The sequence below is a fragment of the Triplophysa rosa genome, linkage group LG5 (genome assembly GCF_024868665.1).
Source record: "Triplophysa rosa linkage group LG5, Trosa_1v2, whole genome shotgun sequence".
NCBI classification, from domain to species: Eukaryota; Metazoa; Chordata; class Actinopteri; order Cypriniformes; family Nemacheilidae; genus Triplophysa; species Triplophysa rosa.
In genome coordinates, this window is record NC_079894.1 from 29,749,753 (window position 1) to 29,762,083 (window position 12,331).

Genomic DNA, 12,331 nt, shown 5'->3' on the forward strand with positions numbered 1-12,331 from the left:
CAATCTGATTGGTTGACAAACGTTCTATGGGTATGCATTAACTTTCAGTTAAATGCACACCTATGAAGGTGTTCCAGGTCTGCTGACCGCATTACAGTTCCATATCACTTCGCCAAGTTTAAACCTGCTCTTGATGAGTTTCGTTTCAATAAACAAAGCATTTCAAAAACAAGAAATACATGTACTGAAATCGAATAAACTAAAGAAAAACAAAATGCATTAATAAACACTGATAGCCTACTGGCTGGTTTTCCTCTTCAAGCTGCTTATGACTGATAACAAATATATTTGGATTGACCTACTCTTTCAAAAGTTTGCGTCATTTTTTTACTGCTGTGATACAAACAATACGAGGAATAAATAATATTATTATCACTGGCTTCTATCACTGGCAGTACAATGATGTACTGTCACATTACTGCAAACACACAGGTGTGCGCGCGGTCTCTCTCTCTCTCACACACACCACGTAGCAGCGGCTCAAGCTTCCGAGTCATGGCCGCATTACCACCTGTAGTGTGCATTAACTTTCGAATAATTGAACGGCCTTCGTCAATTATTCCTTACTTACGTCTGACAACAGAACAGATAATATGTGAAAATAGCATTCAGTTGTGTTAAAACGCAATATAATGTGATAGATCAGAGAGTAGAAGCGAAACAGATTTCAAGTGCCAAGACTAGACCAAACGCATGTGATGACGTCACAAATATGCTAATTAGTGTGTGACGTCATTGGCGCCACAGTCTCTCAAAATCCCTCATACATCAGATGGGGTTTTAAAGTTTCACAATGACAAGGTAGAGCCAGTTGCACTAAACATGATGTTAAAAAGTAATTAATTTATTGACTATATGCTGCATTTAATGGGGAACAGCAGTATTTTTGCCGACAGGGCTGAGAGCGCGCTAACATTAGTAGCCTATTAACGTTAGCTTAAGAAGTTATAACACGGTGACAAAAATACACGCAGAAATGTTTACATGTTATTATTGTAACTATGGATAGGCATTTGTGACAATTGTGTGTGTGCGTGCGAGATCCGCCTCCGAAATAGAAATGATGACAGACGATAGAATACAGATGACAGAGACAGCACGAACGGCTAATGTTAACAGGGTTTTTCCTGGCTCAAAATGAGGCGGAGGTGGTGTCATCCTGATCTTGTACACACACACGCAGGCCTACCGTACCTTTAAGTGGCTTAACCAAAGTGACTTTGAGTTTGACATATTAAAAGTTCTAATAAAATTAGATAAAAATGACAATTATTAAGTTATATAAAACATTACTTTTATTCAACCAAACAGAAATGTTTTTTATCAAATAAAGCTTTTTTATCATTTTCAACTAACTTTTCAGCCCATAATAGCCAACTGAATTAACCAGTCTTTCAAAATGAGCAAAGCTCATTCACATCTTGCATTCTCTGTGGTTCACTTTAAATGATTCAAGGATCTCTTATATTCGCTAGTGACTGAAAAGTTCAATAGTTTAAATGAATCGGTTCAAATGAGTCATTCGTGTGCGAGTCGTTCTGAACGCAATGTGCGTTCATACTGGCGAACTCGCTGTGTACAGTATACGCTGATTCAACGATCCAACTGAACAGCTAAAGACATTACAATGATGTACGTCATGTTAATTTAAGACATTTCAAGAAATTAAACGTACTTGGATGCAAAACAAACAACCGTGAAACACAGGCTGGCTCTTGTTCTGCAACTATTTTTAGCGCCTCAGTGTGCTGATAACGAAACAGCGAGTCCACTGTGGTGTAATGTCGCAACTGCAGTTACAAATGACAGTCTGATAAATGCACGCAGCATTTCTTGTGAAGACTCACAACATGATTTTGGCGAGAGCCTGAGGCGGCACGACATTTGACGGAGGCGGCCGCCTCCAATTTCTCTATGCAGGAAAAACCCTGGTTAATGACATTCGTTTTAATGTAAACAAACACGCATGTGAACACGACAGTATATATTGTAAAATATTACAATGGATCCGTCGTTCTGCAAGTTTGGTGCCAAGAATGTTTTAAATAATAAAAATTTTAGAAATTACCTACTTATAATTTTGTTTAAATCATACACTGGAGTTTAATATTTATTAATGTAGTTAATATTTATGTGTTTTATTTAAAAGTACAATACAGTTTAGTGGTTCAAGCAACGTGTTTATTGTTGTAATACACTTCATTGCTAATTTACTTTGTGTGTGTTTTTTTTATTTGAAATAAACCATTAAAAAAACTATCGGTAATTTATTGTTATCGGTAGGTACTGACTACCTTAGTTATCATTATCGGCAAAATCCAATATCGGTCGACCTCTAATGTATTCTTCAACCTCATCAGACATTATAAGAGAAGACTCGGAGCGGTTTTTCTGATTGAAGGGGGGCTAATAATTGTGGCCAGTGTGTATTAGAGAAAAACATGTATTTCATCATGTGATTTCCCCCCAAAATACTTTCAGTTGTTTTACTTCAATGAAACGTTGGATATTTGTGATGTTGTTAAATAAAAGATCAAAAGGAGAAATATTTACCAAGGGGGCTAATATTTTTGTCCCCAACTGTAGCAATCATAATTTGAAAATCTAGATTTAACAACAGAATCTGTCAAAAATGACAGGGGCCAAAATGGGGTCTTGCGGAACTCCAAACTTCAAGGCACAGGTAGAAGAAGAAAAACCGTCAAGGCAAACTGAGAAAGTTCCATCAAAGACATCACTGAGTGCGTTTACATGCACAGAATAAGCTGATATAAATTGGATTATAAAATAAACCTGTTTACATGCGTATCAGCTTTTTTTTATATTTACTGTTACTTCCATTTGAGACTTTTAACATTACATTGTCCGACATGCACACATGAACAAAACTGAGAGAGCGCTAAAGGCTTTTACATGCAACACGAAACAGGCAAAAAACTACCTGTGCTGATCGGTTTTTGCTTAAACTGTTTATGATCTTTTCCCATTTGTGTGGCACACCACTAATGGTTTAACCACCATTACCAGATAATAACATAATGAAAACATTTTTTATATATTGTTTTACCTTTCAGCTCATAAAAATGCATTGTCATTTAGTCTATTCCAATACAACATAATTAAGGCACAAATAAAATGTTAAATAACATAAAACAATTTAAATGGCAATTTCCATTTAAGGTTAACTTTCCCTTTAAATTTTGGGCCAGACCAGACATGGATTTATAATAAGAGAATATTAAAGGAATAAAATAAGTTTCTCTTTTATAATGTATTGTTAAAGGAACATTCGCCCAAAAATGAAAATTCTGTCATCATTTAGAATTAGAATTTTTAAGTTTTACTTGATTAATGTTGCATATAGGAATGTATAGTCCTGTGTTTCTCTCTCCTTTATCTTACATGTGTGCTTTCACTGTGCGTGCGCGTCCGTGTGTCTGCGCAGACATGCTTTATAAATGTCTTTGTTCTGTTTAGGATTTAGGAAAGCAAACAGTTGTGGGGCACTTTTGACTACCATTGTATTTTTGTCTGATCAAAGAATAGAAGCGTCAAAGAACCTTTACCTAAAAGTATGACCCAGAATGCAGCACTGTAAAAAGTGCTATATAAATAATCTAATTTAATTCATCTCTACTTTTATATCCCACAGAAAAAAATCAAACATACATGTTTTGTCGTTTTTTAGTCATCCTATCCCTGTTTTCTTTTAAAATATTCTTCTAGACTGTGGATGCCAAGAAACTGGAGAAAGCAGAAGCCAAACTAAAGGCCAAACATGAGCGCAGAAATGAGAAAGACTCGCAGAAAACCTCCTCTCCGCTGTGAGTACTGATGTCTGCACTGTGATTGGTCTGATTTAACCCCTCTCTTCAGGTCAAAAATAGGGATGCACCGAAATGAAAATTCTTGGCCGAAGCCGAATAAAGACCGAAAATCAAATAGCGGACATGGTTTTTGCATTTCTTCTATTTATTTACACATTTTTCTCACTTTTGCATAAACTGAATGGTCAAAATGTGCTTTTTATATTTTGTCTTGCTTTTCAATATAATACAATATAACTTCGAATAAAATTGAGCAAAACAAGTCAATTAAAACAAAAGAATAGAGACCTCTCCTTTGTTGGGTAGCCCATATTGGGCCTGAAGCTGACTGCTGAAAGAATGTACCGTAAGCTCTGGAAGCCCACAACAAAACACTTCATTAAAATGTGCCGTTCAGCGTCATAAATCCAAAATAGGAATGAACGAAAACTGTTGGATTATAATAGTCCATGCAAGAAATGCTGCCTGACAGTCGTTTCGGTTCACATCTCTCCTCCACAAAAGCTGGCTGTTCTCTCAGAAGGTTCACTCGTGGCAGGGATGCACACAACATACTTTGACAAAATGTAGCGATGCACCGAATGTTCGGCAACAGAATAAGTGAAATCTGGGCGAAGAAACTTCCTGAACATATGACGTCTGATGTGATCAAGCAGTAACTAGTGCGGAGAGAGAGACGAGCACGCTTTGTTGATGCAGCGAACATGTCGGCAGTGTGTGGAAGGACTTCAAGTGTAAATGATCAAATGAAAGCATCTTTAGCAAGGAGCTGTAGGCGTACAGAGTACATTACATTCTGTCAGCAGTCAGTTATATAAAGCCTAATATAAAGTTAGGCCATTGAATAAGGGAGAGGGCTCAATTCAAGACAAAATAAAAGGGCACATTCTGACCATTCCGTTTATGCAATAGTGGAAAAAATTGGCCAATCAGAATCAAGCAGCAGAACACAGAGCGTTTTATAAATATAGTTATAGTTATAGTTACAGTTAACGGTATAGTTATAATGTGAACGGCCCTTAATGTTAGCTGGCGCTGTACTGTGTTTAAGATCTGTGTTTAAGCCTGTTGGTAAAGAGGCTTAAACCGATTATTAGCGGCTGTTTTATCAAATAAAATCCCTTTTGCAATTTCCACTAATTATGATCAACTGATATTAGCCACTGGCTTAATGTCTTGATATTTTCTGTTTCTGTGTATGTTTTTAAGGGTTTTGGAGGAGGCTTCGGCCAGTCAGGCCAGTAGTAAGAAGGAAAGTCGCGCCGACTCCTCTGGGAAGAACCGTAGTTATGACATTCGCATTGAGAATTTTGATGTGTCTTTTGGGGAGAGGTAAGAAACTTTTTGTGATCATCAAGAACATCAAAATTCATCTAACATGCCACAAAAGTAGTAATGTAGACACGTTTCCAAAGCCAGCCAGGCGGAATTGTGAAAAGCGCTATAGAAATCAATGTGATTGATCATGAATATGTGTGTAATACTCCTGTCCACTTATGATAAAACACAGTGAGACTGGTTTGAGACGGAAACACTTTCAGGATATGTGCATAGGGTTGGGTACCAGTACCTCTCGATCTCAAGACTATAGAAACAACTACAGCATTACTACCAGTTTATTCTATTTCCTCATCACATACAGAATCACTCATTCATGCAGTGTGAGAATGGTCTACTTGCACGTAGCCTCGTGACGTACTTCCCACTTGAAATCGTATGGCTCACTGGGTTCAGGTTATATGTATTTACAATGGGCCGTTGCTCCCTGTGAAACCTGAACAGTTCAAAGTAAGATTTTTATCAGCGACATAAGAAGAATCTTCCAAAGATCTGAGAAAGCAGTGGCTGGTGAAGGATAGCGCTTCACTGTTTCTCCTCACACGCAGCTCCCTTACAGACATTTCGCCAGTGAACACACATCACAGAAGGCTGAAGGAGACTAACAGGGAATCATAGCAGCACTGTTTGGATTAAACCACTACAGACTTCAAATACATGCGTGAGAGACCACGGACCTGACCAACACCCTTTTATTCATTGTTTGGGTCACTATGTTGTGTCGTTTTTTATTGACAAATGTAATGCAATAAGTAAATGCAAAATTTAGATTCAAAAAACATTTTTTTTGTCAGTAGCTATAGGCTTATAACATATAACATTTAAGGATGAATGCTCAGTAGCTCCACACTGCAGAATGTGACATCCAGGGGGCAAGGTTGGATCCAGATCCAGTCTCCTCCCATTGCGTTGTGATTGGTTGACAGATTTCTGCCACACTCGTGTTGTTGCTCTACCATTTCTGCATTGAGTCGTAACTACAGTTATTCTTTTGATGGAAAACAAACTTGCTGAAGACAAACGTTATTTAGTAACTGTAGCAAAGTTCAATGTAGGGAAGGAAGGAGGCGGGAACCAGCGAACATTCAAACACTTTAATCAAAAATAAATAAACAATAAACAGCAGTAAAAACAGGCCGGCAGCCCCTCACGGACGACTGCCGGCCACACGAACATAAACAAAACGTAACATTTCCGGGCACGGTCCTCTCTCGTCGGCAGTCCCGTCGATCGTCCTCTTATGCTCCCGAGCTCCCCCGTGAGGCATGCGGGACCGATGCGCGTACAGCTGATACTCATTATCACTCACGCCACCGGCCCCGCCTTCCTGCCCCACGGCTCTCGTCCCGCCTTCCTCGCTACATACCCCCATCGCCCCTCACAGGCCGGGGGGTACCACCGCGCCTGTGCTTACTCCCCCCGGGGGGCCCCCCCTTGAGAGCCCCAGCGCCTGGGGGTACGCACCGACGAGACGAGGGAACGGATCATTAGTTGAAAATGATATAAAAACTTTATTTGATAAAAAAAATTCTGTTTGGTTGAATAAAAGTAATGTTTCATATAACTTAATGTAATACAGTTCAAAGTAGGGAAGGAAGGAGGCGGGAAACGGCGAACATTCAAAAACTTTAATAAAATAAACAAACAATAACACGGAAATAAAAGGCCGGCAGCCACCTCACGGTCGACTGCCGGCCACAAGAACATAAATACAAACTTAACACATGTCCGGGCCCGGTCCTCTCTCGTCGTACACTCCTGTCGCCCGTCCCTTTATGCTTCCGATCTCCTCCGTGAGAGATGCGTGAGAGATGAGAGAGGCCCCGCGTCGTTCCCCCACGGCTCTCGTCCCGCCTCCCTCTTCACACTTAATAATTGTCATTTTCATCTAATTTTATTAGAACTTTTAATGTCAATGTCACTTTGGTTAATCCACTTAAAGGTATGGTAGGCCTACTTGTGTGTGTGTGTGTACAAGATCAGGATGGCACCACCTCAGCCTCATTTTGAGCCAGGAAAAACCCTGTTTATTAACGGTTTTACTTGCGCTTTGCGTGAGGTAAAATGTGCTCTCTCTCGCTAACGTACCTGCTCTCACACAGCACCGATGCGACCTCAGGTAGCGAAATTTGGCACAGATTGATTTAATGGGAATTAGGGCTGGGCGATATATATCACGATTCACACTAATTATACATGTCTAAAGCGGTTCTGTGTTTTCTGCACAGCTCTTCCGTGAACTACGGCTCTTTGATCAGTAGGAAGTACTGCTCGATCTAAACTCACTACGAGATTGAGTCGTTTAGCAACACTCGTCAAACATCATCATTATAAATATATTTTATTATCATGAAAATACCAAAAGAGATTTGAAGAACAGCGATAGAATATCACCATTGGCATTTCCTGGAACTGTGTATGAGTAAATCGTTCTTCTTCTGTGTCACATATTCTGAGTTTCTGCGTGAGGGCGCCCTCTGGCTTTCGGATGTTGCGACATTTAACCGTAATTCATTGAGGAAACTGAGCATAAGAATTGCACAATATATCGCCCAGCCCTAGTGTGAATCGACACTCTGTAGTACTGACGTAATTCGTGCAGGTGTTTACCAGGGTCTCAGCACAGAAGCTCTGTGTGTGTACAGCTTTCTGTCTGTTTATCCCCCAGTGTTTCCATAAGAATTTTGTGGAACTGTGGCACTGGATGACGTCTCCTGCTAAATAACATTGTGACGTCATAGTGTACGTTTTTATACTGCAACTATGGAGGACTAAACCTGCAAAAATTATAAATAAATAAATGTATAAATAAATAAATATATAAACGAATAAATGTAATAATATGAAAATAAATAAAGGAATGAATGGTTTGATAAAACAAAATAATTCGTTTTAGCTATTATTGATCTTAGCTTTAACTTTTCTTTAAATTTTTTAAATTGATTTATTGTTTTTTGTCCCCATTTTTTAATTTATTTTTATTATTATTATTATTTATTTTTAGATTATTTTATTTATCATTTCCTTTTATTTTTACATTTATTTATTTATACGTTTATTTATTTTTATATTTATTTATTATCGCATGTATTTATTTCCACTTTTATTTATTTATTCTTGAATTTATTCTTACTTTTCTGTGTCTTGTATGATAATTAGATGGGTTGGTCTTGCCTACTATTGGTTCAGCGTAGATTGAAGCGTTTGTCTGATCGATTACTCTTGACTTGTTTTGGACTAACGTCACGTCACTCACTGATCGTTTGCTTCGTGTATAACGTTAATTGCGTGCGCACAATTAGCTAGAGAGTTACAGCATTTAGCCAATGAAGTCGATAACCATGCATCAAATGACTATGTGTCATTCAGATTAGATGCACTTATTGATGATTTATTACAGATTGACGGCGAGATAAATGACAAAGTTCTCCCTCGGTTGTTAGCCTCTTTGCAGCACATTCAAAGTCTGTGCGAGTCAGAGGGTGCTATGCTGGTGTTACAGTTCAACTGGTGAAAATCATAAAGCACAAAATGTAATAAGGTTTAACTACACAGATGAGCTTGTAAACCGAAGTCGCAAGCTAACGCTTTGTCAAAGTGATAGTTATAAGCAGCCTTTCGGTTAGAAAAAGCGTAAAGATTTAATGTAACATGATGTAACATAATGTAAATGAATTGAGACATAGTGAACTTAAGTCACAAGTTAACACGGTAGTAATGAGCATCGTTCTTTCACTACAGGGGCCATCAAATGGAAACCATTCCTTCTAAAAAGACGTGGTTACTAAACGGTACTCGTAAACTACATTCCATAAGAGATAAATAACACAGAGGTCACAAGTTAAAACGGGCATATTCCCTTGATTCATCCAGCTGCATATTGTTGTGTGACATCTTGATATTATTGCAAAGATCCGCAGCAGCTAGCATTGCGAAATAGCTTAGTGTGATTGTTACCGTAGTGACACGCTGCCTCGCTTTATTGTATGGGTACGAATCCCGTGTCAAATCGCTTTATTTATTTTTTCACCTCGCTTCAGCCGTTACGGGCGATCATACCAATAATTTGCAATCTTAACAAGAATGTCAAAATCATGTAACAAGAAAGTCTGTGTTTATTAGACATCTTAATATCAAGTCGTCTTGTGCTTTCAGAATCGACGAATCTGCTGAGGTCGTTCATGCACCTCTTTGGCAGAGGACCTGTAACCGGAACTTGGTCACCACCTTAGCACCCCCTGACTCGCACAGATTTTGAAGAACTTTGTCATTTATCTCTCCGTCAATCTGTAATAAATCCTCAATAAATGCATCTAATCTGAATGACACATAGTCATTTGATGCATGGTTATCGACTTCATTGGCTAAATGCTGTAACTCTCTAGCTAATTGTGCGCCCGCCATAAACGTTATACACGAAGCAAACGATCAGTGAGTGACGTGACGTTAGTCCAAAACAAGTCAAGAGTAATCGATCAAACGCTTCAATCTACGCTGAACCAATAGTAGGCAAGACCAACCCATCTAATTATCATACAAGACACAGAAAGGTAAGAATAAATTCAAGAATAAATAAATAAAAGTGGAAATAAATACATGCTATAATAAATAAATATAAAAATAAATAAACATATAAATAAATAAATGTAAAAATAAAAGGAAATGATAAATAAAATAATCTAAAAATAAATAATAATAATAATTAAAAATAATTAAAAATGGACACAAAAAATAATAAATCAATTTAAAAAATGAAAAGAAAAGTTAAAGCTAAGATCAATAATAGCTAAAAACGAATTATTTTGTTTTATCAAACCATTCATTCCTTTATTTATTTTCATATTATTACATTTATTCGTTTATATATTTATTTATTTATACATTTATTTATTTATAATTTTTGCAGGTTTAGTCCTCCATATGCAACTTCCATTCTACTCGCTGTATTTTAATACAGTCCTCTGACAAAATCGGCACACACCTTAAAGGCGGGGTGTCCGATTTCTCTTAGCTGTTGTTGATGTTCAAATCACCAAAACAAACCCACCCCTACCCCCATCTGTCGCATTCGTCAGCGCTCGGCTCGGCTAATGTCCGTCCTGTGCACCTTACTGCTGATTGGCTACAAGGATGTTTTGGTACTCGGCCTGACTCAGTTGTCTAAAGCGTAATTTGGAAATCGGTTACCCCGCCTTTAAAGAGTAGCGATTTTGGCTATATTTGGTTATATATATGTGCTTATTAAGAGACAAACTGTGTTCATGTTTATATATAGGGCCCAATGGTTTCCAAAACCCAAACAATACTTAAGTACAACTACCAAAATGTGTACTTAAGTACAGTACTCAAGTCAATTCACTATGTTACTGTCCACCTTTGCACAGATGTATTTTTAAACAGCATTACTCACGTGTAGATTAGTATGCTGTTTGTTTTTTCCTAAAGCAGCGTGTTCTTGTGTGCAGATGTTTGCTGCAGGGTGCTGAGCTGTCTTTGGCCAGCGGCAGGCGCTACGGTCTCGTGGGCCGTAACGGGCTCGGTAAGACCACTCTGTTGAAGATGTTGGCTAGCCGGAGTCTGCACGTCCCCTCGCATATTTCTATTCTGCATGTGGAGCAGGAAGTGGCTGGCGACGACACCACAGCTCTACAGAGCGTTCTAGAGAGTGACGTGGTCCGAGAGGAGTTGCTTAAGGAAGAGCGCTTACTCAATGCTCACATCGCCAATGGAACGTAAGTCATCATATATATACTGTTTATAAATCATAATTGGATCTGTGGTCAGGCATGGTTAAAGCTGCGTTATGTAAGACTTGTTCATTGTTCAGGAACTACATCTAAAACGTCTGTTCTTATTTGACCCAATTGACTCAATTTCAGTTCGAATTGAAATGTATTTTGGTGCTAGGACCTCACTGGAATTTGCTCTATCGAGTATTTTTCTTCTTGAGAATGAATGTCATTTCTGAAAGCCTGAACGATCTCATAGAACGCTGCACATCTGATAGGTGCCTTGATAGCGCCACCCTACAAAATTTCAATGAAGCGCCCCTTCAAATTTTGTAAGGTTCACGGATCAGCCCAACACCAAAGAAGATTTGGAGCCATGCCCTAAACCAATCTAGAAGTCGTCATTTTGAGTCTCCTCTGCCTCTTTTGCCATGTTTAGGCATCATACTTGTAGGGCTGGACGATCAAATGATCCTGATATTTATCGGTACACTTTTATCAATAACGATAGAAAAATGTTCAATGCAACGCTGGAAAGTTGACATATAGAAATGAATTTAGGTTGCATAAACAACCCATGCGCAGTCACTGCATAAACAGCCTTTCAAAAACAGTGCGAGCATTTTTTACAACTAGTCCACGTTTGCGACCTGCACATGTGGAAGACCTGTCTAAAGCAGATGTATGTAACCAGCCCCAGATCGACATCTTTTTCTGTTAGTCAGTCTCATCTAAAGCCTTGGTGTTTCTAAATTGCACCAGAGCGTTTTAAAAGGCGAGGGGACTCAGAACTAAATCAAGTGTTCAGGACAAAGGGCGAAGACACATGCTGCAGTAATGTCAAATATGTAAAAAATAGAGTGTTTTTTTTTTACAATCAGGGATGAAAACATTTTATAGACTGTTAAAACAGAAACACACGCCTGGCCCGAAGGTAACTTCCGGTCTGTGTTTGGTTATAATATAACAAGGCCTGTGAAACGATTAATCATGATTAATCACATCCAGAATAAGAGTTTGTTTCTGTGTACTGTGCATATTGATTTTGTATTTCTAAACACATACTGTACGTGTGGGTCAAAGATGTTAAGATGTCCCCATCAAAAGAAATTGACAAAAGTGATTTTATGCCCATAGAAAGCACATTAAATGCAAGTAAAATGTCTACTTTATGGTTTCAACTAAGTTTTTGGAGAATAAAATGTCAAAATATGGTTGAAATAATGTTACATTGTCATTCAGTGTAACACAATATTTATGTACAAATTCAAACAACATGCTGATTCTGACTTGAAATATTTCAAAGAATAAGGGAGCATATTACATTTTATTGTGGTTTAAATGAGTAAAAAATCTTCTTGTCAAATGGGCAAAACCTATAGGATAGTGGCAAATAAAATTTAAAAAAATTACAGCTAATTAGCATTTAGGGTGAAA

At 38.1% G+C, this 12,331-nt stretch overlaps 1 protein-coding gene across 2 annotated transcripts in view; it reads left to right on the forward strand.

Moving 5' to 3' along the window:
• Positions 1-12,331, forward strand: part of abcf3 (ATP-binding cassette, sub-family F (GCN20), member 3) — a 41,118-nt gene that overhangs the window by 18,921 nt on the left and 9,866 nt on the right. For both annotated transcript variants that reach the window (XM_057334801.1, XM_057334802.1), the window contains exons 5-7: positions 3,727-3,824; positions 5,037-5,159; positions 10,631-10,897. In XM_057334801.1, coding sequence (XP_057190784.1) covers positions 3,727-3,824; positions 5,037-5,159; positions 10,631-10,897 — 488 coding nt within the window. The remainder of the gene's footprint in view (positions 1-3,726; positions 3,825-5,036; positions 5,160-10,630; positions 10,898-12,331) is intronic.